General features: G+C 43.6%; 2 protein-coding genes across 4 annotated transcripts in view; one reads left to right on the top strand and one right to left on the bottom strand.

The window, feature by feature from the left end:
* FZD3 (frizzled class receptor 3) overlaps window positions 1-12,606 on the bottom strand; it is a 65,508-nt gene extending 52,902 nt beyond the window's left edge. The window contains exons 1-2 of the mRNA XM_030037662.1: window positions 12,502-12,606; window positions 6,873-7,398 (exon numbers count right to left, since the gene is read on the bottom strand). Of these exons, the coding sequence (XP_029893522.1) occupies window positions 6,873-7,061 (189 nt within the window). The 5' untranslated portion in view covers window positions 7,062-7,398; window positions 12,502-12,606. The remainder of the gene's footprint in view (window positions 1-6,872; window positions 7,399-12,501) is intronic.
* A 192-nt stretch (window positions 12,607-12,798) lies between these two features.
* Window positions 12,799-25,814, top strand: part of FBXO16 (F-box protein 16) — a 41,490-nt gene continuing 28,474 nt past the window's right edge. Inside the window, exons 1-3 of one of the 3 annotated variants that reach the window (XM_030037870.1) lie at window positions 12,824-12,888; window positions 13,853-13,993; window positions 21,134-21,277. In XM_030037870.1, coding sequence (XP_029893730.1) covers window positions 21,182-21,277 — 96 coding nt within the window. In that variant the 5' untranslated portion in view covers window positions 12,824-12,888; window positions 13,853-13,993; window positions 21,134-21,181. Of the gene's footprint in view, window positions 12,889-13,852; window positions 13,994-21,131; window positions 21,278-25,814 lie in introns of all 3 variants that reach the window. The other 2 variants (XM_030037871.1, XM_030037869.1) reach the window with 2 other exon arrangements.

Raw genomic sequence — 25,814 nt, 5'->3', positions numbered from 1 at the left:
AGAAAGCCAAGGAAAAGTGCTGAGGTTTAGGAGGATATAGTGCATGGCAAGGCAAAAGAAGATGGGGGGCGGAAAGGAATAAATATCAAATTAAGAGGGGAAGAAGTTAAGTATTTTCCACCGTACATTCTCCCCATCCTTGCTGATGAGTGCGAAAGAAAGATGCTTCCCACTTGTATCCAAAAAAATTGCTCAGAAATAGGAGGAGGAATAGGGCAGCACTACCTCCCAGCTCCAAGGAGGGTGGGAATCATAATCACATAAACCAAGATCAGTGAATTTTGCACACTTGTCCCTGGCCGTTATGCAAATCAAGAACTGAGAGACAATATTCCATGCTGAGTCCAAACCCCAATTATCTGAAATCAGTAGTAATATACACCTGATAGAAAAGCTGTTTGAGAAACACCACTAAAAGGAGCCACTTAACACTTGACCTACCTATACTGGAAAAATGCCTAACTCTTATCCCAGATGCTAAGACCAGGCTGGGAATAAATATAGCTATGTCTTCTGTTGAGGCCATTTTTAAGCATACTCCAGTTCTTTTCCACTTAAAAAAAGACAAAAAAATTAACTACGACTCCAAAGATCACTGCGGGGAGGAGAAAAAAAAAATATTGCCACAAAAAAGAAACTGTGCTATACGCACAGAAATATAGTTAGCAAGGGTATGCAAATCTTGCAGCACGCACTCTGCTCTGCAGCAGGTCAATGGCATTACCCTCTGCAAGAATCAGTACAAGCAAGAAACTACTAGATTTGCAAAAGAGTATGAAAAATCAGGTGTCTTCACATCTGTAGTTGCATATTCTGTGACAAAGTCCATTAACTATTCACTAGCTCTGCTTCTAAATATTCAAAACTCCATGACTGGATAGTTTATTTATATTAATCCAATGATTCCCAGCTGGTGAACCCTGCCACGCTGGTGGAGTAGGAGCATATGAGAGTCAACATTACTCCTCTCCCCTTCCAGCTACCTCCCTCACATGGCAAAAAACCAAATCAACTGCAGGATAACATGATTTCTCTATTTCCCCCTTTGCATCTCTCACACACTAGCCAACCTAGCTACGGTGCATTTATAAGTCCCTACTGCTACTCTTTTTTGATATGCAAAATGGGAATGGAAGTTGTGAGGCAGTGCAAAGGAATAGCATGTTATCTTGTCTGCCCGTATGGTGACTGTATCATCTCATTTCTGGAGCATTTGACCACCAGTATAATCCCAAAAGACAATGCTTCTGCGTTCACCCAGAGGGACCCATTTAGCCCTCAACTATGTCTGGTTCCTGTCCTTTAAAGCCTCTTTGATGCCTAGCATCATTTGTGAGGTTCCATAAAAAACAGGGTAAGAAGAAGGAAGTGCTGGCAGTACATTTAACTGCAAAAAGACTGGCAATCATCATATTAAACCACCTCTCTTCATCAGTGACAAAAAGCTTTAAAAGCATGCTTCCAGGCTCCAACAGGCTACCAAGTTACATGTTCTCTGATAAACATATTTGTCTACAAAAATTGCATTAAGGCAGATAAAAACCACTGCTTGCTAGTCTTACGCATAAGCAAATCCTTCAAGGCCAAAGGAATATTAAGTGGAAAAGGGACAGAAGATAATTCTTCATATGGTATCAATAATAATCCAAGAGATGGGTAAACAAGGTCAGATCCCTCAGGGGGATAGGGGTAATTTAACTTCTCGATTGTCACTGCCTCATTCAGCACACGATCTATGTAACACTGCAGAACTGTGGCAGCAGCACAGTGCAACATCATGTCAATGTCACACTGTCATCACGAACATATTTAGAGGGAAGTTTTAACAGCATAGCTGAGAGAGACTATGCTAAATGGTTATTGTAATAAAACAACCTGTTAGCAGATTATAGAAAATTTTCAAGATACCTTGCAATATGTTCTACACGACAGCACGGAGCACATAAAAGGAATGACCCCGGAGAGCCAGGCATCGTGAGGCCCCCGCTGTGCACAGCGACAGCCACTGTGCAGTACTGGAGGGTAGGACAGCTCCCAGCTCCTCGCCTGCCCGGACAGCTCAGCCTGCCCGCAGGCTCCCCAAAATACCTGCCCTTTACACCTAGCATCTCCTATCTCCATACTCTACTGTGACTAGTGTGCTAGTCCGTATTAACCAGCATTACTCCTTTTAGAAAGAAGCAGATGTAAAATGACTCTCATTTTAGCCTCCGCTATAGCCAAGCGGGTGTTAGCAGAGGTTGGACTAGCACAACTGGTGTTTTGTCCTCTACCAAAAGGAGTAAGCCCCTTTAGAGATACTTGGGGGTAAAATAACACTCCAGGCCCTTGAACGCAGAAAGCCCTCCCTTCAATCTTCCCGGATTAAAGCAGGCCTTGCTGATGTAGCACAGCAGAAAGCTTACGGCATTATCTTTCCTAGGAGTAAAGAAAGGCATAGGAACCAGTTACAGTATGGACCAATATACATTAAGAGGGACTCCTGATGTCATATTCTATTTTTCTTTGTTTAATCAAGATGGTTAATACCAATATTGCTGCAACATAGCAAGATGACAGCGATGACATGACTTATTAGCCTTTATTATAATTATGAAGGAATCATAGTAGAATAAAGTCTCAAAAGGGCAACTTACTGATTTTTTGAGTTTTCAAGAAATAACAATAAGTAAGTTTTTAAACAGTTCCTTCAATGAAGTTGAAGTTCAACAGTTACTTCACTCTTTCTTGTATTGTACTCTATCAGTACAAGCAAGCTGAATTTTTCTTATGGGTTTTATTAGGAACTGTTGTGGAAAAAGTGGTACTGAAAAACTGTGAGAATTACAAGTTTTTTTCCCCCCCAATACACAAGATGAATCGGACTGATTCTGCTGCTATATTATTTTATGCTCGCAGCTATTTGGGAGGGCTTGGAGATGAGAGAGATTTACCAGAAAATGTCACAATGCAAGTTTTAATAGACTCCATTCAGTTCAAAATTTGAGTGCTCCATCCATTTGACTGCAACATTAAATAATCTCTAAAAAGCCAAATAAGAAAAACTTCCTTCTTGCTAAGTACAGATTTAAGGGGCAACCTAGACTAATACAAGGAGTGGAAATATACTTAGGAAAACCTGTGCCTTTTCATTCTTTTTTTCCTGTTCAAACCCCTAAAAAACTCTGTCATGGAGGCGCAGGCCACTGCATAGTGATTTTAAGCTTGATAATAGCCTTGTTTCCTTGCACAGCCTTCACCATTTTTCATGAAGCATTCCAAAGCAGCCTATAGTTCACCCCCTGACTGAAACCACTGGCCTATGTGCTAATTACATTGGCAGAAGGGAGTACTATACATACACCCACAACACCAATGCACCCATGCTAAGTTTAAGAATGGCTTTGGCATTGAGCTAGTACATGAATTGCAGCAACACAGTGTTTCATGCAAGCTAATTTATGCTATTAAGTTGAGCTTTATACCGCAGAGTGCAGAGAAGTAACATTCCCTTCTCAACTGTTTCTATCTCTGTAGCAGAAAGCTACTTTACAAAGATAAGAATAATTACACCAGTTACTCTGACTCAGACTGAAGGTCCATATAATTACTGCTCTGCTTCCAACAGTGGACATAAACAGACTGTTAGTGAAAGTTATACTTTTGACAGTTCTCTGAAATCATTGGTTTAATATGCAACAAAAGCCAGAGAAATTAACATAATGTTGGTCATTACTAGGAAGCTATTAGCAGCAAAAAGTGTGATTTTATTTATAAATAAATCCCTAGTGTGCCATTCTCATCTCCACACCTCAGCGAGGACAAGGGTAGAAAAAGGGACAGAGAAAGTTAACTAAAATTATTACAGGAATGAACCAGCTGAATTGCAAGAAGAAAGCCCAAACAGCTGGAACACTTCAATTTGGAGAGGAAAAGCCTGGGGGATAAAACCGAGGTTTCCAAAATCACAAGTGTAACAGAGGGTTTAACTGCAGCACAATATTGCATGATACTGGAACAAAAGGTTATTAAATGAAACTGGCAGGAAACTGGTTTGAAACAGGTTAGAGAATAAGTACTTCTTCACATGGTGGCTAGTGAACTGGCTGACAGTATTATATTCATAAAATAATTTAGAGAAATTCATTGAAAATAGTTGCATTAAATGATACTAAAGGGAACAGGCAGGGAAGTACCCTCTAACATCCATAACTCAGGGACTGTGGATACTGGGGAAGCACCAGAGAACCAACCCACAGACAAGAGGTTTGCATCCCTTCCCTAAACAGTACCTCCTCTTGCCATTAGCAGATATGGAACACTTGGCAAGATGGACCATGAGCAGGACATTTCTTACGTTCCCTAAATGCCCCCCCAGCCTGTGACAATTTCTGCCAAGGGGAAGAGCCTGAGGTGTTTTTTTTCTACCTAGTCACCCTCATTGGCCATTGGCAGCATTATGTTCCAAGCTATCGTCCAGTCTCCTCAAACTTTTTGCATCCACAATACTGTCTATGAGTTTCACGGCTCTACTGCCAGCTATTTGAAGAACCACCTCTTCCTCTTTGTTCTGACTTGGCTTCTAGCAAGTCTACCATCTTGATTTGATGGAGCCTAGTTCCTGCGCTGGAAGAGACAGTGTACAGTCAATCCCTATAAACCTTTGCATGCCAATTATGATGGTAGTTGTTGTTGTTGGGTTGGGGTTTTTTTCTCCTATTTTAAAAGTAGGCTAAAGGACCCTGCCATAGTCTAACACTCCTCCTATGGGATATGTTCCATAAGCCTGTGGTCATTCTTCCTGTTCTCTGGACCTCTTTCAGTTCAAACACACATTTTTTGAGATAGCTCAGAACTTCACACAACACTCCAGCTATTTGTGAGCCACAGGATTATATAACACCACTGCAATGTCTAGTCTTCATTCCTTTCCTAATTATTCCACATCTGATTTGCCTTTTGGCTTTCTTACTGCTCAGTAAGCTTTCAACTCATATTTCAATAGAGCAAACCATCATAAATCCAATGAAATAAGCTGACCACCACCACTGATGTGAAGAATATTATTCCCCCCAACACATACATATTTATCACTTTGAATGTCCTCAACAATTTTATGGCTCAATGTATCTCAAACATAGTCTCAATTTACAATAATCTCAATTTACATAATCTCAATCTTTACAATTCTTATTCTGATTTGACCTTAACTAAGTTACTCACAACAGTATCAATAGGCTTTCTCATCTTACTGCTAGTGTTCTCTTCTAGGTCATTTAAGAAAATACAGAACTGCACAGATCCCCAAGGCCTTCCACTGATAATCTGCTTCTCCAACCACCCAGAAAAACAAAGCCCACTATCTCCACACCTCCACAAGCCAAGTCCCAGAAGTCTTCAATCCAGTTGGTTTCAACAATTCCATTAATATCCTAAGTTCCACCTTTCAAAGATGAAATAAACAGTTTGTACACACCTAGTTGTTCACACTGTTATCCTATTAAACTTGCTCACTTGCTTTGCCTTCATTTTTCCTCCTTACAGTTAGATCATCAAAGGTCCTCAGAACTTACCAGAACCAATTCCAAAATAGAATTCATTCCTGTTGCTATGTATTTAGTATAATTGAAATCCCTGGCCACATCCAAATGAGCCCTTGAAATGCAAGTCCATAGTTCTTTCAAACAAAGCAAATTTAAGGGTAGGAGTCTCTATTTTCTTCTTACAGTAAAAAGCCTGTCAAGTCTGGTTCACAACTCTTCCATAGAAAGACTATATAAAGGCTTGGCTTTATATTATTTAACAAGAACAATTAAGTTTTTATATTGTCAGGAAAAGCATTCAAAGATAAAAACATATGATTACTCTTTCTGTTCTCGGTGTACAGCGACACAGATCTACCAGCAAGGATTCCCAAGCACTTCAAAAATACAAATAAACCTAATCTGCACAAATCTCTCATGAAAATTTGAATAGGCTGACAGCTAGACTTGTCTAATATTCTGAATTTCCATCAATTTTAGTCATCACAGAATACCAAGTAAGGAAACTCCTTAGGCAGGGTGGCAGGATAGAGAACAGACTGAAGTGAACTTAAAAAGTCTTGTATAAACTAGACTACAGATAAAAAGACAGTAAGCATGTGGTTGAAGCCCCATCGAGAAAGTTCTCCAAAGAAAGGTTAAACAAATATCAGTGGCAATGTGTCGGTTTTTCAAAAAGGAGAAAATGATTACATGTAAGTCCAAAGAAGGTTTTGGGGAATAGTGGCAACAGTAATAAGGTACCATTATAACAAAGAAAGTGCAAGTCTAAAAGCTTGTCTGCCAGGATATGGAACTGAAACAGGTTAACTAAATTGTGCAGGACAACAGCCTTTCTTGCAGCTGAGAAAAGCAGTACTAATAAATGAGCAATTTCCTTTATTTTCACTGTATGTCTTATTACTCTCATTTTCATCACACCAAATTTTAGGTGAGTAAGAAAAGTCCAAATATTACAAAGCTACCAAAGAATGTAGTCTTCAGAACTGAAAATCTTCTATTCATTGTTCAGTATGCTATTTTTCTGGCATTTAGTTAAGTGACAGACCATTCAAAATATGCATTCTTGATCTGTCTAAATATTTAAAGTAACAGAGTAACATACAAACACATCCAGAGTATTTCACACTTGGTTACACTAAATTAGGCAAATTTTGTAGTCATAGAATATTTTAGTATATATTACAATACATCTTATGCACGTGGTATTTGTCTTTTATATTTAAGTTATTAACAATCTGGATTTTTTCATTTTTTATTTCTAATATAAATATCTTCTTGGATTTTGTTATCGATCATTTGTCAACTAAAGGCCAAAAACATATATATTGCTGAAAAAAATAGTCTTACCTCCATTGCTAATGCTGCTGTTTGCTGGTCATAATGATTCAGAAGATTAGGCATAAAGGTGGTATTGTAAGGCAGATCCTGGCACATCCGCAAGATGATAGGCTCACAAGAAAATAAACTGTGCCCTCTTGTGTGCCCCACCAAAACATCCAAAAGCCAAAGGTAACAGAACATCCAGCTAACAGCCATCCTTCCACACTGGGAATGGGGCCAGCTATCGAGCCCAGTCAGAAAGCTCTTTCAACTCCTCATGTACCCCCAGGTTTCACTTCAACAGCAATATTTTCAGTCCATGTTTAAGGTTCTTCACAACTGGAATACTCTTTGTATGCAACATTCTTAGCTCAGTCCAGAAGATGATGTATTTGAGACAGATGTATGAGAAATCTTGCCTTGCCTTTTCTTTTCTCAGTATTATATAGCATGTATTAGGTTAAGGTTTTAAAATATTTAACCACATTCCCACACAATTGACCCCATCGTGACAGAACAGCAGTCGAGTTATGTTCTTCTTTTCTTAGGTAATCTAGAATAAAAAAAACAACAAACAGAACACAGTAAAATGCCTTGTAATTGATAAAAATATTTTAGCTCTAAATAGCCTGGCAGACAGATTGCTTCAAGTTCTCATGTGCAAGACTAGAGGGTCCCCTGACAAATTTTAATCCTGGTTTCAGACTATTTCTGATGGAAAAAAAGTTGGTATGCTGTAAAACTCTACCCAAAAAGGATAGTGAAAATGGGGAATGTATTTACTATGAAGGAAATATTTTTAGAAAACCCCACACTTTAAATTTAACCATGTGAGCATTACAATTGTTGACCATGATGAAACCAAGCTATTTATGACTCAGCATCTCCACTGGTACATTCCCATCGATAGCATCTCTTTAGTTGCATGGCCTCGTAACTTCTGCTGAATAATTATAAAACAAAAACAAAACAGTCACCACCACCAATACACAAGTCCCAACTTGTAGGACTGAAGACTACTGTTTTGCCCAACAAGCTACAGTCATGGTTTGGCTACCTGTATTCAAATATGTAATTTTAGTCTAGTTGTAAACAGCTTTTTTGTTGTCTCTAACCCATTTTACTTGCACACGTATCTCATATCTTCCTCTCCAGAAACCATCATAACAGCTAAGGATAAGCCAGAAGACAGCATTCTTTGACCACCCCTTTCTGCACACACTCTTGAAGACAGAAATTGCAAAGGTAGCTACATATGGTTGCTCTGCCAGTTCCACTCTACCTATAGAGCCAATTTAAACAGCAATCATTCCCCAGGGGTGGATCTGCATTTTCTCAGCACTAAGGGGCTGGAGTGGAACAAGCAGAACAGGGACTCAGCATATTGTGCTCATCAACTGTTGAAACAAACTCCGAAATTGGAGGCTAAAGCATGGAAAAAGTTGACAGTCTTAAGAGTACAAAGAGGCTCTTTTCTTAACACAATTTTGTCTTACAGCAATGAAATTTGCAAAATTCAGTCTCTAACCAATTGCTTCAAATAAAAAATGTTAAAAAAGGTAACAGAAATTTGGAAATTTTGTTTGAACCAGAAGACCCCAAGTACTCCATCAATATTCCCAAGACTAGGCAATCACAGATTTGAACAGACTTCCAATCTTCAGAGAGTAATGTTCTTCCTTCGATACTGAGGAAGAGAAATAAATTCTACACCTCAGAGAGGAAGAAAGTTTTTCCTTTCTCCCTAATGCAAATGTAGTAAGAGATACAAAAGGGTTAATTACCAGACTTCTGCTGCTATCAGTCGATCAAAAAAGTTATGTATGCATGCTTTTGTTTACATAGGCCCATCTTATGGTCAGAAAAATTAAATAGCATAGACCTCTTTAAACCCTCATATACTTTGCGGGTTGGACTAGATAATCTTGAGAGGTTCCTTCCAAGCTAAACAATTCTGTGCTTCTCTTTAAAAGCATGTGAGGCAATGTTTTTGGCTGTAGCTGTTCGAGACAGGCTGGTAAAAACAAACATGCAAATAGGAAAAAGACCAAGATGCTAAACATAACCATGTTAATTTAAGTTCATTGACAACTTGCTTTCACAGGCTGCTTACTCTCTCACAGCTATTGACGGGGAATCTATGTTTGAAGCAGCACTGAAGTACATAAAGAATATAAATAGTAAAACTGTTCCAAACCTAGGAAAAACAAAACATGGCCAAAAAAAAATGCAGAAAGGAGAACTATCTACACCTTAAGTTAGGTGGTAGAACCTGACGACACAGCTCAAATCACAGTGTCTTGCTTATATTCTGAAGCAAGCAAGTGTTGCTGTGAAGAGCAGTCAACACACTGAATTTAAAAGATCAAAATTAGCCACAATATTTAAAGACATGCTACATCTAACCACACCTGATTTCAGTCCAACTTCAAGTTCATATGGCCTTGAAAAGTTATGTCCTTGTGATCTACGGATGCCATTTCTCAGATTTATTTTTCAAGAATTTGGTGCCTCTTTCAAAAAAAACCCAAAACCAAAGACCTGCACTAGCCCATCTTCCAGGCCAGCATTACAAGGAAATTACAAGTTATAGAGAGACGAAAATCAATTCCTACTTAGTTTTGTACAAGGTGCCTAATCCCCTTTGAATCTGGCCTTTGGATTTTGACATTTTACTAATAGTTTCCCAAACTCAGGAAAAGAAGCCTTTTCAGTTCGTTGTCATCTCCAAAACACTGGCTTCAAGCAGTTTTTTTCTTCTTCCCAAACACTTTGGCCACCAACTCCAAAAGACTTTATTTAACAACTTCAGTAAAAGCAACTTGTAGTGTGGATTAGGAATTGACTTTTTAGCATGCTCCCTGTAATTCAAGTGCCCTTCCAGCAGTGATCGGTAGATAACGCTTCATAAGAGAGGTTCAGAAGCAACATAAGATGAACTGTACTCACACCAGGTATTGTGTTAAAGCTGGAAGCACAAACATTGGACAAACCCAGGTCAGGATCTAGAATCTTGGGAAAAACTCCAAGAACACTTCACACAAATCATCATATTAATGACATTCAAAGCAGGGACTCCAAACAAATCCACCCATCCTCTGACTTCTCCACAACCTCAAACTGAAAAAAACATGCAAAAACCTGGACTCAATAAGCCACGAAAAGTTTTAATTGTGCAAAAAGCAGAAAAAATTTCATCATGTTCTTTCAGGAATTTTCCATTTTATGCTCAAGATCTTATTACAATATAGTATCATAAAGGAAATGAAGAATATATTTACTAGAGCCAGAAAAGAACGCCAAATTATATAGCCTAGTCATGCACTGCCCTTTCATGGGGGGAAAAAAAAAATATCTAGGTGAAATTAAGAAAAAAAGACAACCATATCATTGTGAAAGGAGACGAAAGTTTTGCAAACGAGTATATAGATGACCTATTAATTGGTGTAGACAGACGAATGCTGTAATAAGCAATCTTTAGTGTCAAGATAGTTTCTTACCACAGATCCAGTTCCATATACACTTTGTTAAGCCTCTACATATGAAATTTTGTGGTTATTTGTATATGTATATAAAAACAAAACAAAACACTTTCGATGACACTGGGGATAAAAGAGGAGGAGGGGATACCTACCCATCTACCCCAAGGCACTGCAAAAAAACCTGCAGGCAAAAGGAGTAGGAAACAGCTAGTTTGTTAGTGTGGTTACAGATTTATGTATTATTTATTTATAATCATACGAAGCCCATCCAATTCCTGCTGTAAAGGATAAATTAAGACATGCATAGACAACTATTATAAAGAGTGAAAATCATGAAATTAAAGGGTTGAATCCCAGAAGCGAATATTTTTTTTTTCAAATAAATTTCAAAGTTACTAAGGGAGCAATGAGAAAAAAAGTCATAAAACTTTAGGAAGAAAGTATGTAGGTGGATTAATTCACAGTTCCCTGTCCCAGAGAAATGGGGTGATAAAATGACAAACTAGACTCCTCCTGTACAAGTGAGAAGACAAGAGGAGAATGTCACCTTAGTCATTCCCCACCCAATTCTGATCATGGAGAAAGGAAAGGAACTCACTCATTGCATACAAGCACTGGCAGCGTTTCCCCAACCCATTCCCACCCACATGAAGGCACAAAAGGAGAATACATTATTCTCCCAACTCATTTTAATTAGTCAGTGGGAAAGAAACTCCACTGCTGTACTCCCCTGTTTCACTTCTGTTACGTATTAAGGGAGAACCACACCATAAACCTCCAAATCCTCTATTTCAGTTAGGAGACCATGGAGGAAAGAAGGCACATGCTACACACTCCCACTCTTCCATGCTCCTCCTCACTGTACTTCAAGGCAGAATGAAGAAATGCACAGTATCTCCTCTTCCCCTCTCCCTCCGCACAGTGACACCATGACAGTCCCTGCTCCACTCCCCGCAGGGAGGACAGAAAGGCAGAAACCCTTTCTGGTGAGATTCTCCATGTATGTGGAGGGACAGGACTAGCATCTCTCTCCATTTGAGTTCATATTGCATGGCAAGCTAAAGGAACTGGAGGGGGAGCTAGCCATCATCCCTGAGGTTGGAAGAGGAGGTAGGGTGCAGACTGAACTAGCATCCCTTTCCCCTTGAATCCTCACTGTGTTTTATAGCCAAAAGGAACAAGTGCACACATGGGACTAGCATCCTCTTGGATTCCTGCTGCGTTGCAAAGGACAAGGAAGGATATATATGTACATAAGACTAGCACCCCTTCCCCCTGGGTTCCCACTGCATTGCAAAAGGAAAAGGAGAGTGTGTGGATAGAGCTAGCATCCCCTTGGGTCCCTCCTGCACTGCAAAGGAAAAAGGGGGAGGGAGGTGTGCATGGGACTCGCATCCCTTTCCTCCTGGGTCACTGCTACCGCACTGCAACATGAAAGGAGGGAAGCGTGGGACTAGCAACCTCCTGGGTCCCCAGTGCGCTGCAGAAGAAAAGGTGCGCGCGTGTGTGTGTGTGGAGGGGGGAACGGCATCCCTTTCTCCTCGGGTTCCCAGTGCACTGCTGGGGGAAAGAAGGGCAGCGCGTCCCCTTTCCTTCGGGATCCACACACAGCAAGGAGAACCGGGGGCAGGGTGCGTCCCTCTCCCCCGGGTCCCCAGCGCACTGTGAGGGGAAGCGGGGAGAGTACCTGGGATTCGCATCCCCTCCCCTTGGGTCCCTAATGGAAAGGGAGGGGAAACGCACGGGACGAGCATCCCCTTCTGCTGGCTCCCCAGCGCACCGGTAGGGACAGGGGGAGCGGGAATGCACGGGACCAGCATCTCCCGGCCCCGAGGCGCTGCTGAGGGAGAGGGGGTGGATCCAGCACCTCCATGTCGTTCAGCGGAGGACAGGACGAGCATCCCCCGTCCTTCGGTCGCCCGCTGCATCGCAGCGAGGGACTTAACCCTCCGCTCCGCTCACTCCCCCGCCCAGAGGACGCTTCATGGCCGCCCCCCCCCCACAGCGCCGTCTCCGGGAGCGGGTGTCTCTGCCCCCGGCGAGCGAGACGGCCGCTGCGGGGGGGGGGGGGAAGGGAAAAAACCCACATCCCTGAGGGAAACCCCCTGCCCATCTTCACATCCCGCCCCGCTCCGCGCCGCCCGGGGCCCAGGTCCCCGGTCCACCGCCGTTACCTCAGCGCGGGGTCCCGCCGCCGCCGCGGCCCCGCGTCTTCCCCTCAGGTGGCGGCGGAGGCAGCGGCCGCGCCTCCTCGCGCCCGACCCCGCCGCAGCGCCCGCCCCGCCCCGCGCCTCCGCCCCGCCCCCTCGCGCCGTCACGCCCTGCCGCGCCCCGCCCCTCTCCCTCCCGAAGCGAACGAGCCAATCAGAACAGGTTGCTAGGTAGGATCGGAACCTCCGGCCGTTTTGCCTTGCCGGCCCCCCCTTCCCCAACCCTGCTGGTAGGAGCTGATTGGCTGGCGGCCTCCCGCGGGTGGGGGCGCGGGAAGCGGTTGCCATAGCGACGTGAAGCGGCCTTGCGGGAGGAGTAGGCCGCGCCGCCCGCGGGCGGGGAGGAGGCAGGTGAGGGACGGCCCGGCCCGGTGCTGGGGGGCCGCGGGGGTCCCGAGGCTGGGGGGGGGGTGACCGAGGTCTGAGGGGACACGGGGTGAGCGGATCACTGTGGCAGAGCGTGGGGTAGCCGCGGGGGTGCAACTGCAGCGGGGCACGGGGGGGACTAGACGCCGTGGGTGGGACATTTGGGGGGGGGACAAAGGCGGTGTGGCGTGGGGAGGGGGTTACAAATGCGGCGGGACACGGTGGGACGGTGGAAAGAGAGGGGAGTACGAACCCCACGGGGTGCGCGGAGGGGATAAGAGATGCAATAGGAGGCAGGGAGGGAGTCCGACGGGAAGATGGCAGACCCCAGCACGGCCCATGCTGTGAGGGAAGGGGGTCTCCGACGCGCCTCCGATGGAGGTATAACTGCTACAGTGGGGGACACTGAGGCTCAAAGGGCCTGGGGTCTGCCCGTCTGCCAGCACCGTCAGGCGTGGGGCCCGAGGGGATTGCTGCTGCCTTTGGGTCCCAGGAGAGATTTCAGCGTGTGAGTGGAAGGGGTACTTAGAAATATTAACGCTCAAAGGGACGGGGCATAAAGGCATCACGCAAAGAGTACGAACTCGGTAAATGGGTAGAAAAAGCACTGGTGTCTACGGACACAAGTACTGAGCAGCTGGGGTTTGCGACCGCCTTTTAAAGTGGGGTGGGGAAAGCTATCGGGGCATCACGGGACATGGGGACGCTGGGCAGTGTAACTCTACGTGCTGCAGGACTAGGGAAGTTCTGGTGGACTTTGAGGTAAGAACATCATGGATCATCCAACTGCATAACAGAATATAAATCCAGTGAGGCTTGAGGTAGAAAGGGAAATGCTTTATTCTCTAGGGATAAAAGGGACCTTGCTGTTGTCTTATTTAGGGGAGAAAAGGTGTTAGGGATCAATACTGATAGTTCCCCTGGGTGTAATGTCATTGGGACTATACAGTGCTGTGACAGCTCCTGGGAGGACGTTGGCCCTGCAGGACGCAAGGAGACTGATGTGGAGCAGGAGTGGGAGTCAGCGCTTCTGGGCTCGGAGCAGATCCTGGAGAACATCTGTAGCAAGGACACAGAGGAGAGCAGTCAGGTATTGACACGATCAGGGAGGGGAGATTACTGGGCTTATTGGAGACCAAAGAGAGTACCAGTCCTTTGGAGCTGAGTAACGCTGTGGGATAAAAGGGATAGGGTAGGATAGTGTAGGGTAGTTCCAGCTGGAAGGGACCTAGAACGATCATCTAGTCCAACTGCCTGACCACTTCTGACCTGACCAAAAGTTAAAGCATGTTATTAAGGGCATTGTCCAAACGCCTCTTAAACACTGACAGGCATGGGTCATCGATCACCTGTCTAGGAAGCCTGTTCCAGTGTTTGACCACCCTCTTGGTAAAGAAATGCTTCCTGATATCTAGTTGGAACCTCATCTGACGCAGCTTTGAGCCATGGTTATGAAGAGAATGGGTATGGAAGTTAAAGCAGCATAGCAAGGGCATTGATAGAGGGCAATGGTATGGAGGACCACAAGGGATCTGAGGTCTGTGGGTCAGTGGAGAGTATCACCTCTGGGATGGTATATGGAGGTACCGATGCCTTGGTGGGCATCATGGAGCAGTGAGGAACACAGAGTTAGTTATTCACTGCCTCGGGTAAGGTGGGTCATAGGGGTACTCAAACCTTGTGTTCTTGTGCACAGGGATATTTCTAGCACACCCTGGCAGGGGTAAGGGTGTTGGTCTCATGCAGTGTAGGGTGCTCAGAGGTGACAGTGCTGGGGAGAGGCAGAAATATCAGTGGCACAAGGTGCTGCAGGTGTTTGGGTTTACCAGTACCGTGGCGATGCCATGCTCTGGGGTGTATTGATGCTGCAGCATTGGTACCACAGAGATCCTCGAAGCCAGCTGGGAAAACATCTGTGTCAGGGTCACAGAGTCTTCCACGGGACTGGGGACAACTGTGAGAAGACTGATGTGGTAGTGGGGAACTCTGGCGATATCATGCAGTCAGAGTGGACATGTTAACTGAGGACAGGGCATCACTATGCAAAGTGCAGGTGACAAATGTGGAAGGCTGGATGATATCAGTGCTTTGCAGCTTGTGGGTTAAGGGCTAGCTAGAGGGAAAGGAGGAGTGCAGTATTGGCCTCCCTGTTGTAAATCATTGCAAACGTGCACTTAGCCTCCTGCCCTTCTCCTCTTGCCATCTTTCTAGGTGTCCCCCTACATAGGAGGATCTGTTCCACATTATCTTTTCCACCCAGAGCTATCCCCTTGATTTTTTCTATTTTGAATGCCTTATAGTTTGGCCTACATTCTAGATTGTTTTTCTCTTCCTACTGTTTAAAGCATTTCTTCCATAGCATCAATCATCGCACTGTTTATTGTCAATATAATAATTTACTATAAAAATTACTTTCCTGTCTGAGCTTGAGATTGATTCAGTTAAATTCTGTTTATTCACAACTGAACTCCTTGACTGTGCCATTGTCGTCACATGGATTAATGTGATTAGGCTCTTTCTCTGCAAAATGCATCCTTAAACCTCTGAGTGCACCAGGTTCTGTTGAACCACAAAGGCTTACTGCTATAGAGATGTGGTCAAAAACATTAATAAAGCGGGTCTGCTTCTGAAGGACTTGTTTTGAGTATGGTTTGCACAAACCTCTGGAATGCCATTCCAGAGGGTTAAGCAGAGATTAACCCAGCTAAAAGAAATTATTCCAATGCCCTTAGTTAATATGATATGATCATTATGTATTGTTAATCTTTCTTAAATGCAATCACATTGTTTTAAACCAAGGGCTTGACCCAACTTGTACTGAAATCAGTGAAAGTATTTCCATGGGCTTCAGTAGGATTTCGATCAGTCTTAAAATTGTCTCACTGTTAGACAACACCATTTGTCTTTTCTGCCCTGTGAAATTAATGTGTGTCTTCTTCATATATCTCAAAAAGCACAAATCTCTTGGATCCCCACTCAGTATATCCTTTCATTTGAACTGTGAACCATTCCTAGGTACTCTCTGGCTGTAGTAACCCAGGCAGTTTTGTTCTTTTTTAATATTTGCACTCTGCCAGGCTCACCTGCTCTCTGCAAACTGTGTAAGGTAACTGCTTTGAAACCTGGAGATCTCTGACCACCTTGGTGTGAAGTTAATCAAACACAACCAGCTTGAAAACACTGTATGTACTCACAAAACTTGGTCTTTCCCCCAAATCTCTTTTGCACTGGTATTTACTATGCCTGCCACCTGCTCCTACATTGCTTTTTTATTTTTCCTAGAACAAGGATAATAGATAATTTTTTTAGCATCATGTATCAATAGCTTTTCTTCTTTGGGTAGTAAACCAACATTTTCCTTATATATATTTAAAGCTTAATTTCTTGTTAACCTCATCTCCCGTCTCTTGCTGGTTGAATGTTTTCAGATCAGCTGAGCCTTATGAATTTCATCCCAGGATATGTGAAGAACAAGCTGGAGCAATCTCTGGAATGTTATTTTGGGCAGCCAGTCCAAAGATAACGACTATTGCAGAAGAAAAGCAGGGCCCTGGCTAAACAGCTTGACAATCGCTGGTCTGCACAGTACACCAGCTGCTTTTTAATGCATCCTGAGCAAGCTCCTGCAGCCACCTCAGTATCATGTCACAGATTAACTCTGATCAGAGTTACTCTAGGCTCTTGAAGAAGCCAGGTTAGCTGTTAATCCTGCCAGGGATAGGGAGTTCAAGGTGAAGACAAGAAGCCCAGGTTTTGCTTTGGGGAACAGGTAGCTAAATTGTAGTTGGTAAACCAAGTCTCTTCTTAGAAGGCCTATAAAGAACTTGCAGTCCAATTTTTAGGCTAGCTGCGTGTTACAGGTAAGGTGCTTCTAGATTTTCTAACACTGCTGGTTCCTCTGATGCATCCCATGAAGTTCAAGGCCACCTAATAAGTAAGCGCACTGAGTCCCAGCATGTACAGCGTGCCTTTAAGGAACCCCAGTAAAACATGTGCTCTAAAGTGACACTGCACAGTCCTGACTTCACCAAAGAATTCACCCTGTAAACACAAGCCGCTGAGGTTGGACTTGGGGTTACCTCCCTCCCCTCATCACTATTCTGAGCGTAGCTGGGGCAATAAGGAGCAGAGCAGACGGTGGTTGTGTGACTGTGCTAGCAAAGGGGTAGCGAGGGAGGGATGGCGAGCTGGCACATCATCTACAAAGTTAAAATGTTTGGCTATGCTCACCTGTTTACCTGAATGTACCTGCCTTTGCAGCCCCGTTTACACATTGTGCTCAAACATGAAGTGCAATTCAGGCCGTTTTATGGCGTGTGCAGCTGGGAACATGACTTCTGCCAGGTGTGTTCCGAGCCACATTTTTGGCACGGAGGGCGTACAAGAGTCCAGAGGCAAGACTGTCTCTTTGGGCTGCAAGCTGCTAACGTGCCAGTTCACAGAGACGCTTTGTGAACGCAGCTGCTCCAGCACCAAGAAAGCATGTCTGCGTAGGGAAACTGGAACATGAATCCAGGGTTGGGAGTGTGCTGCAGTGACAACTGATGTTTTTGTGACTAATGTAGAAGGTTGTCCCTGAAAAACAGGACATGGTTGCCTGAACCTGTTTTTTTGGCAGTGGAGCTGTTTCTCTAGCTTGTAATGTTGTATTTCTGTGCATTGAAAAGGGCAGGGGCCTTGCAGAAAACCAAACCAAAACAAAAACAACCCAGTAAGTGATCCCATCGTAATGCATATCCCAAATGCACCTACTCAGTTGCACAAGAAGCCTCTAACATTGGCCAACTACAGAATATGAGGCTTTGAAACCTTAGTAAGTAAGTCTTTTAGCTTTCAGTGGCTTCTCTGTGGGAAGTTAAAATTGCAGTGTGCAGACAATAAGTTATTTAAGGATCTCTAGCAAAAAAAAAAAAAAGAAAGAGAAAGAACTCAGACTCTTTTAATGAACTTATTTCCTAACCACGGTCCATATTACATCACCAGATGCAGAGAGAAAGATGTAACAGATTTTTCATTTTTTTTCTTTATATTTCTTTGATTCTATAATAACTTAGGAAAGAAAGGGAGGTAAAACTAATCAAAAAGGTGATGTGCCCAGACAGATCCTGCAGTGGGTTTTGAAGATTAATATTTCATTGGTATAGACAAGAATTTTGTCTGGGTGAGGAATGGGGGACTGGGCTTTCATGAAGATGTGTCTTGTGAGCCTCAGAGCTCTATTAGCTAGAAAGGTCCTTTTGCTGGGTGGGTTTTGAGGCGCTTGGGTTCGGGGTAGGCTGGCAGCACAATATTGGAGTTACTTAGTGGATTTGCCTTTTCTTTTGTTCCAGAAGTCCTATTATTCACCTTGCCTCTGTGAAGCTTTAAAGCGATCTGAAGTGTTTACAGAAAAATTGCCTAATAACTGTATGCAGGGAACTGAGATATTTTTTAATGTGGTAAAGAAATTACTTGGTTTTCAGGCTGCTGCAGCTTAAGGCTCCAGTCTGGAAATTGGATGCCTGAGGTGAGCAATGACATTATCCTGCTGAATACAGCTGCAGGACAGAAGATGAAGGAAAAAAGCTTTTCCTATATTTGGGCAAGAATTTATGAAGAAATTACTTTGTCTGAACAAAGTTCAGTTACTTGGTGTCACAAAAGGGAAGGGAAAATTTTGTTAAATGTCTGATTTACTTCATGTAGAAATTTTTGTTTAAAAGAGCAGCACAGTCAGTCCAAACTGTCAAAACCAATCTGCCTGAACACAGGACCTTAAGAGATTTCAGTCAATTCTGAACCATTCTGGATTTCATTCTTTCAGTTAAGTGTTACAGAAACAAATTGGCCCTTTGAGACTTGGCATTATTAGGAAAAAAAGGAGAGTTTATGACCTTTGGAAGAAGGGGAAAGCAACTCAGGAGGACTAGGAGGATGTCGTGAGGTTATACAGGGAGAAAATTACAAGGGCCAAAGCCCAGCTAGAACTTAATCTGGCTACTGCCATACAAGACAATAAAAAATGTTTCTTTAAATACATTAGCAACAAAAGGAGGGCTAAGGAGACTCTCTATCCTTTATTGGATACGGGGGGAAGCATAATGGCAAAGGATGAGGAAAAGGCTGAGGTACTTAATGGCTTCTTTTCCCCAGTCTTTAATAGTAAGACCAGTCATTCTCGGGGTACCCAGCCCCTGAGCTGGAAGACAGGAAGAGGGAGCAGAATGAAGCCCCCATAATCCAAGGGGAAATGGTTAGTGACCTGCTACACCACTTAGACACACACAAGTCTTTGGGGCCGGATGGGATCCACCCAAGGGTACTGAGAGAGCTGGCAGAAGTGCTCACCAAGCCACTTTCAATCATTTATCAGCAGTCCTGGCTAACTGGGGAGGTCCCAGTTGACTGGACATTAGCAAATGTGATGCCCGTCTACAAGAAGGGCTGGAAGGAAGACCCGGGGAACTACAGGCCTGTCAGTCTGACCTCAGTGCCAGGGAAGGTTATGGAGCAGATCATCTTGAGTACCATCACACAACACATACAGGACAGCCAGGTGATCAGGCCCAGTCAGCATGGGTTTATGAAAGGCAGGTCCTGCTTGACTAACCTGATCTCCTTCTATGACAAGGTGACCCGCTTAGTGGATGAGGGAAAGGCTGTGGATGTTGTCTAGCTGGACTTTAGTAAAGCCTTTGACACCGTTTCCCACAGCATTCTGGAGAAACTGGCTGCTCATGGCTTGGACGGGTGTACTCTTCGCTGGATAAAAAACTGGCTGGATGGCCAAGAGCTGTGGTGAATGGAGTTAACTCCAGTTGGCAGCTGGTCACAAGTGGTGTTCCCCAGGGCTCAGTATTGGCGCCAGTTCTGTTTAATATCTTTACTAATGATCTGGACGAGGGGATCGAGTGCACCCTCAGTAAGTAAGTTTGCAGATGACACCAAGTTGAGCAGGAGTGTTGATCTGCTTGAGGGTGGGAAGTCTCTACAGAGGGATCTGGACAGGATGGATCGATGGGACGAGGCCATTTCTATGAGGTTCAACAAGGCTGAGTACCAGGTCCTGCACTTGGGTCCCAACAACCCCACGCAACGCTACAGGCTTGGGGAAGAGTGGCTGGAAAGCTCTGCGGCAGAAAAGGACCTTGGGGTGCTGGTTGACAGCCGGCTAAATATGAGCCAGCAGCGTGCCCAGGTGGCCAAGAAGGCCAAGAGCATCCTGGCTTGTATCAGAAATTGTGTGGCCAGCAGGACTAAGGAAGGGATCGTTCCCCTGAACTTGGCACTGGTGAGGCCACACCTCGAATACTGTGTTCAGTTTTGGGCCCCTCAATACAAGAAAGATGTTGAGGTGCTGGAGCGTGTCCAATGAAGAGCAACAAAGCTGGTGAAGGGTCTAAAGCACAAGTCTTAGGAGGAGCGGCTGAGGCAACTGGGGTTGTTAACCCAGAGAAAAGGAGGCTGAGGGGAGACCTTATCGCTCTCTACAACTACCTGAAAGGAGGTTGTAGCCAGGTGGGGGTCAGTCTTTTTTCCCAAGTAACAAGTGATAGGACAAGAGGAAACAGCCTCAAGTTGTGCCAGGGGAGGTTTAGATTGGATATTAGGAAGAATGTCTTCATGGAAAAGGTTATCAAGCACTGGAACAGGCTGCCCAGGGAAGTGGTGGAGTCACCATCCCTGGGGGCATTTAAAAGACGTGTAGATGTGGTGCTCAGGGACATGGTTTAGTGGTGGACTTGGCAGTGCTAGGTTAACGGTTGGACTTGATGATCTTAAAGGTCTTTTCCAACCTAAACAATTCTATGATTCTATGCCCACCAAAATCAGTAAAAACCTAGCTAGTGTCACTTAAGTAGATGCCCAAGTTATCTCCAACTGTCAGTGCCAACAACTGGAAAGAGAAATTTTGTGTATTTTCTAGCTTGCTGCATATATCCTCTTGTGATCATTCATGCAGCAAAAATCAAAGGCATATTCAATAACATTTGTGATGGGGAAGAACTGCTTAACTCTTAATTATTTATATGATGTTAGTGGCAGGAAATCTGGCCTTTACTATCATGGTTACTGTGGGTACATAAAATAAAAGGCCTTACTCTAACTGACTTCCAAATAATTTTACTTGTATCATTGCTATGCTATGAAATCGTTGGATTCCTTCTGAAAATTATTTGCTTTTCACTAACATACTGTAATGGAGTAGCACAGAGATAATGTTGGTCTTTGTTCTGTTCAATTGTTGTAGCCAGCCGTGCTGACCGAGCCGTCAGAGGACCCACCATCTCCTGTATCTATGGCATTTGCACCTCCTAGAAACATGGATGGCCCCAAGCTACAGACCAAGATGAGCACATGGACTCCACTGAACCATCAACTCATGAATGACAAGGCAAGTTCCATGCAAATGGGTGAAATTCATAGAATCACAGAATTGTTGAGATTAGAAGGGACTTACGGAGATCATCTAGTCCAAACTCTGAAGGCAAAGTCAGCTGGAGCATTTGCTCAGGATCTTGTCCAGTCAGTTTTGAATATTCTCAAATCCCAAGACAAATTCTCAGGTTCACTTCACAAATTCTCAAGTCCTAGAAAAATTTAACTTATGTTTTTGCCTGTGTAGGTCATGAGTAATGGAATAAAAACTTAAAAATTGTGTTTACTATTAGAAGTATGCATATATCAAACACACATACAGTCTTTATTATGTATACATATATATAAAAATTGTTAGGTAAAAATGGAAAGTTCTAATGTACATTGTTTAAAGCATGCAAGTATTTAGTTCAAGTACTGTTATTTTGCCAAATCAGTTGTTTTTAAACAAAAAATGTGTATTCATTTATTAGTGAAAGTTACCAAATAATTCTTTTTCTGCACCAGAAGACTTCAGTTAACCCCAGAGCAAACTGAGTGTCAGCGTAAGTTTCTGAGTGGCCAGAGTGCTCCACCTCAGCTCGTAGGAGAGACCTTAGTACCCATGCTCTCACTTCTCTGCGAAGCCTGGCAGTGATGAGCCTAGCTTGGTATTTTGGAAACTGAAATGATGCACTCAATTTATAAATAACGAGATGCATTTCCTAACCTCCCACTCTGTATACTATATCTGGGAACTGCTAACATAACTGAGGTTTTTTTGGCTCATGTATCACCAGAAGCTTATTCCTCCCTCAGAATTCAGTTTAAATTTCTGTTGATGATTCATAGAATTTAATCCAGAGAGGCCCATTACATCATGTAGGCTGGCTTCCTGGATTTCTTGAGCCCTTTTGTTTCACACAGTTCTCCCAGTCTTGAGCTCACTAACTAGAATTTGGCTAAAATACATCTTCCACGAAGATATCCAGACTTCCTTTGGAGTTAAGGACCTTCATTCCTTATGAAATGAGAATTTCATCACTTCCCTAATAATTTTTCACATGATTAATCCCCTATACCATGAAAAGATGAAACCTTGTCTCCTGTCTGAATACCTCTAGCATTAGCTTCCATCGTTTAAATCTTCCCCTACTAGCTTATTAAACTCTTCTGTAACCAGTACTTTTTCCTTGTGGAAGGACTTTTACCCTGCTTCAAGCCAACACTTGAACTTTTTTTGATAAACTAAACAGATTGAGCTCTTTGAAGTCCTTTCAATCTGGCATATTCTCCAGCCTTTGAATCATTTTAATGTCTGTTTCCTACACCCTTTAAAACATATTTTTACAGATGCACATCACTATGCAATAAAGTATGATCTAATTAGAAATAAGTATGTGGGTAAAACCACCCTTTCCCACCTTCTTACTCCTCTGCTCCTTAGGCAGTCTCATGTTGCATTGGGCTGCAGCAAAACTTTTAGGAGCTCATATTGGATTTTTGTATACTCCAACGCTTAAAGATGTTCCAGGTAGGAAAGAACATACCATAAGCTCCCAGACCTGTGCTCAGTGATGAAATTCATGATAAAAAGTGTTTGCTTGTTTCTGATCCAGGTTTTAAAGCATTGACCTGCCTGAAACTCCTTTTCGTATATCACTATACTGCTCTGCAGTGTTAGCAGAAAAAAAAAATAGTTGCAACAAAAATATTGCTGGCAGCTGAAATCAGGAGATAGTCCAATTGATATATATAGGGAGCTAGTCAGTGACAAGGTGCCATTTTCATACAATCATATCTCTGCTCATTTCTTCACTCGAGTTAAGAGAAAGCATGAAGAGAGAAAAGAATTTATAGATAGAGTGTATGTGAAAAACAGTGAGAAGGTGAAAGCGTAAGGAGAACAGATGCATAAAAAATGTACTTGTTAGTAGAGTAGGCAATGAGGGGCAGGAGTGGTGGGAATTCAGAGCTGATCCAGGGCAGAAGCATTTAACCTCCAACTAAACCATTGTTAGGAGCAGACCCAAGAACAGTTAGTAGCATAAATTCGCTACCTGTCTAATTTTGGGTAATCCTGGGGGTACTCCATTAGTAGTTCCTGTAGATTTCCCTGGATTTTCAAACATGCTCAGGAGTACAGATGTCTGCATTGTTGGTAGGACCCAGCTCTCTCCTGCTTGTTGTAGATCCTGACTCCTGCTGCCTCCATCTATGGTTTTCTGCCTTTACAACAGCTGTTAGAACAGAAAAGACTATCCAGGGTGTTACTACTGGGACATGAGCAGTCATGGTTGTTTTAAAGCCAGGATCACCATCAGGGACAGACCAAAGTCAAGAAGCCAGAATTAGGAAACCTCAAATTATGCAGCATTCATGGTCAGAAAACCAGAGGTGGAGTCTTAGATATGCCAAGGTTGTGCTACAGTTAGGGATGAAGTAAGGGTAGGAGACGGGATAGCCTCCTCGCCCGCAGCAAAACTGGACAGACTTCAGCATCAGTCCTGCTGAGTACAGGGCTGTGCTGCCTTTAAGGAGGGACTGGAAGTTGGGAGATGATTTGCCCTCTGCTGGGCAGTAATTCAGGTGTTGGGTAGAAGAGTCCCCAGTGGCATTTGCAGCAAAGTGTGGAGGGATTTGCCAAACAGCCTTGAACTTCAGCTTATTTAAAACCACCTGAAGACATGGATGTGAGATGGCAGATCTCAGGAGCAACCTCGGCCTCAGGCTGTGTCCAAAGCCAGCCACCTTAGGCACACTATAGGTATAACTCTAAGGCCTTGGAGGAGAGGACAGTAAACATGGGCTTGATTAAGGCAGTGGATGATTACACCTATTTTGGGCCATTCTGTTGCTAATTAATGCTTCCAAGTGCCTGGAGTAGGCAGAACTCTCTGTCAGAGTTGGCTCAGATGTATCTCCAAGATTGCTGAAAGCAAGTACGTGTCTTTCTTTGATCAAAGACCATTAACATTGCTTTCAGTTATATAAATAGCTCCCTGCTTCACTTGAATTATCCAACCCCAAACTTAGATCTTTGACTATTCATCACTTGCTTGTGGCAAATCCTCTTCCAAGTTCAGCTTGTTAGGGTTTTTTTTCTTACTTTGCCAAGTGTCCCACATGCAAATAAAGCAAATAATAACTGTCAACATACAAATAAAAGAAATGTCATTTTTCACCCCTCGCAAGAGACACTCCTGCTGAGAGAGACAGAGCTAATGCTGTCAACTGCTGTACCAGACATCAGCACTGATAATGTCTTTCTCTGCAGGAACCTTTGCAGACTGTCATAGCAGTAACATGTTTGGAGTTTATAATGATCAAGTATGTTTTCCTAGTTGTGGTTAATAGCTGGTTTTATGTGCAGTTATAAGCTGGGCTTTTTCCTCTTTGATCTGTCTTCTGGAAGAATCATCTACAGCATTTCCTGACTTCCCAGGTCACAATCCTCAGTACAGAAGGCAGTTTTGTGGTAGTGGGAAGCTACATGCTAGTGCTTTCAGGTCTAGCTCCCTATGGATAATGGTGAACATCATAAATCCTCTGCTGTATTTTGATACCGATCATCCTTCTTGTTAGGACATGGACCTGTTGGAGTGAGTCCAGAGGGCCACGAAGATGATCAGAGGGCTGGAGCACCTATCCTATGAAGACAGGCTGAAAAAGTTGGTGTTGTTCAGCCCGGAGAAGGCTCCAGGCAGACCTTATAGTGGCCTTCCAGTACCTAAAGGGGGCCTACAGGAAAGCCAGAGAGGGACTTCTACAAGGGCATGTAGTGACAGGACAAGGGGTAATGGCTTTAATCTGAAAGAGGGTAGATTTAGATCAGATGTAAGGAAGAAGTTCTTCACTGTGAGGGTGATGAGGCACTGACACAGGTTGCCCGGAGAGATTGTGGATGCCCCATCCCTGGAAGTGTTCAAGGCCAGGTTGGACAGGGCTTTGAGCAACCTGGTCTAGTGGAAGGTGTCCCTGCCCGTGGCGGGGGCGGTTGGAACTAGATGATCTTTAAGGTCCCTTCCAACCCAAACCATTCTATGATTCTATGATTAGTTGTCACTGTAAACTGGCCAGGGAACGAAGACTGGTCTTACTATCTTACTCCTAATGGTCTGGCTGTGTTAAGATTGAAGCTATCACCAGCACTGTGTGATAGCTACCAATGTTGTATCCAGTATCCATTCCAGGACATTTCAGGCACCCAATGTCTCCAACTCAGGAGAACTGAAATTTCTAAAATAAAGAGGTGGGAAGCCCAGCCTCTGGTCTCACCAAAGCACGTGACGCACCACACATCACTGTATGCCCAAGAGAGCAGAGTGCTATGTTGGCACATCGTGTGTGCAGCAGCTACAAAGAAGGGAGCTGGAGATGAGAGGCAGCACATTGCAGCAAGTCTGCAGAGCTGTCAAAGTTGTGCACACATAGCCCTTGAACTTTAGGGAGTCTTATTCAGTGAAAGGAACCTTCCACAGGAACCAGCCTGTAGAGTTGAAGAAGATCAGGAAGAAGCAGATGAGGCCTTCCTCAGACAACTGAAAGAAGCCTCATGTTCACATGCCTTGGTC

Source organism: Aquila chrysaetos, chromosome 15 (assembly GCF_900496995.4).
Source record: "Aquila chrysaetos chrysaetos chromosome 15, bAquChr1.4, whole genome shotgun sequence".
Classification (NCBI taxonomy): Eukaryota; Metazoa; Chordata; class Aves; order Accipitriformes; family Accipitridae; genus Aquila; species Aquila chrysaetos.
The sequence above is the reverse complement of the archived record's forward strand: the minus strand, read 5'-3'. Positions and strand labels throughout refer to the sequence as shown.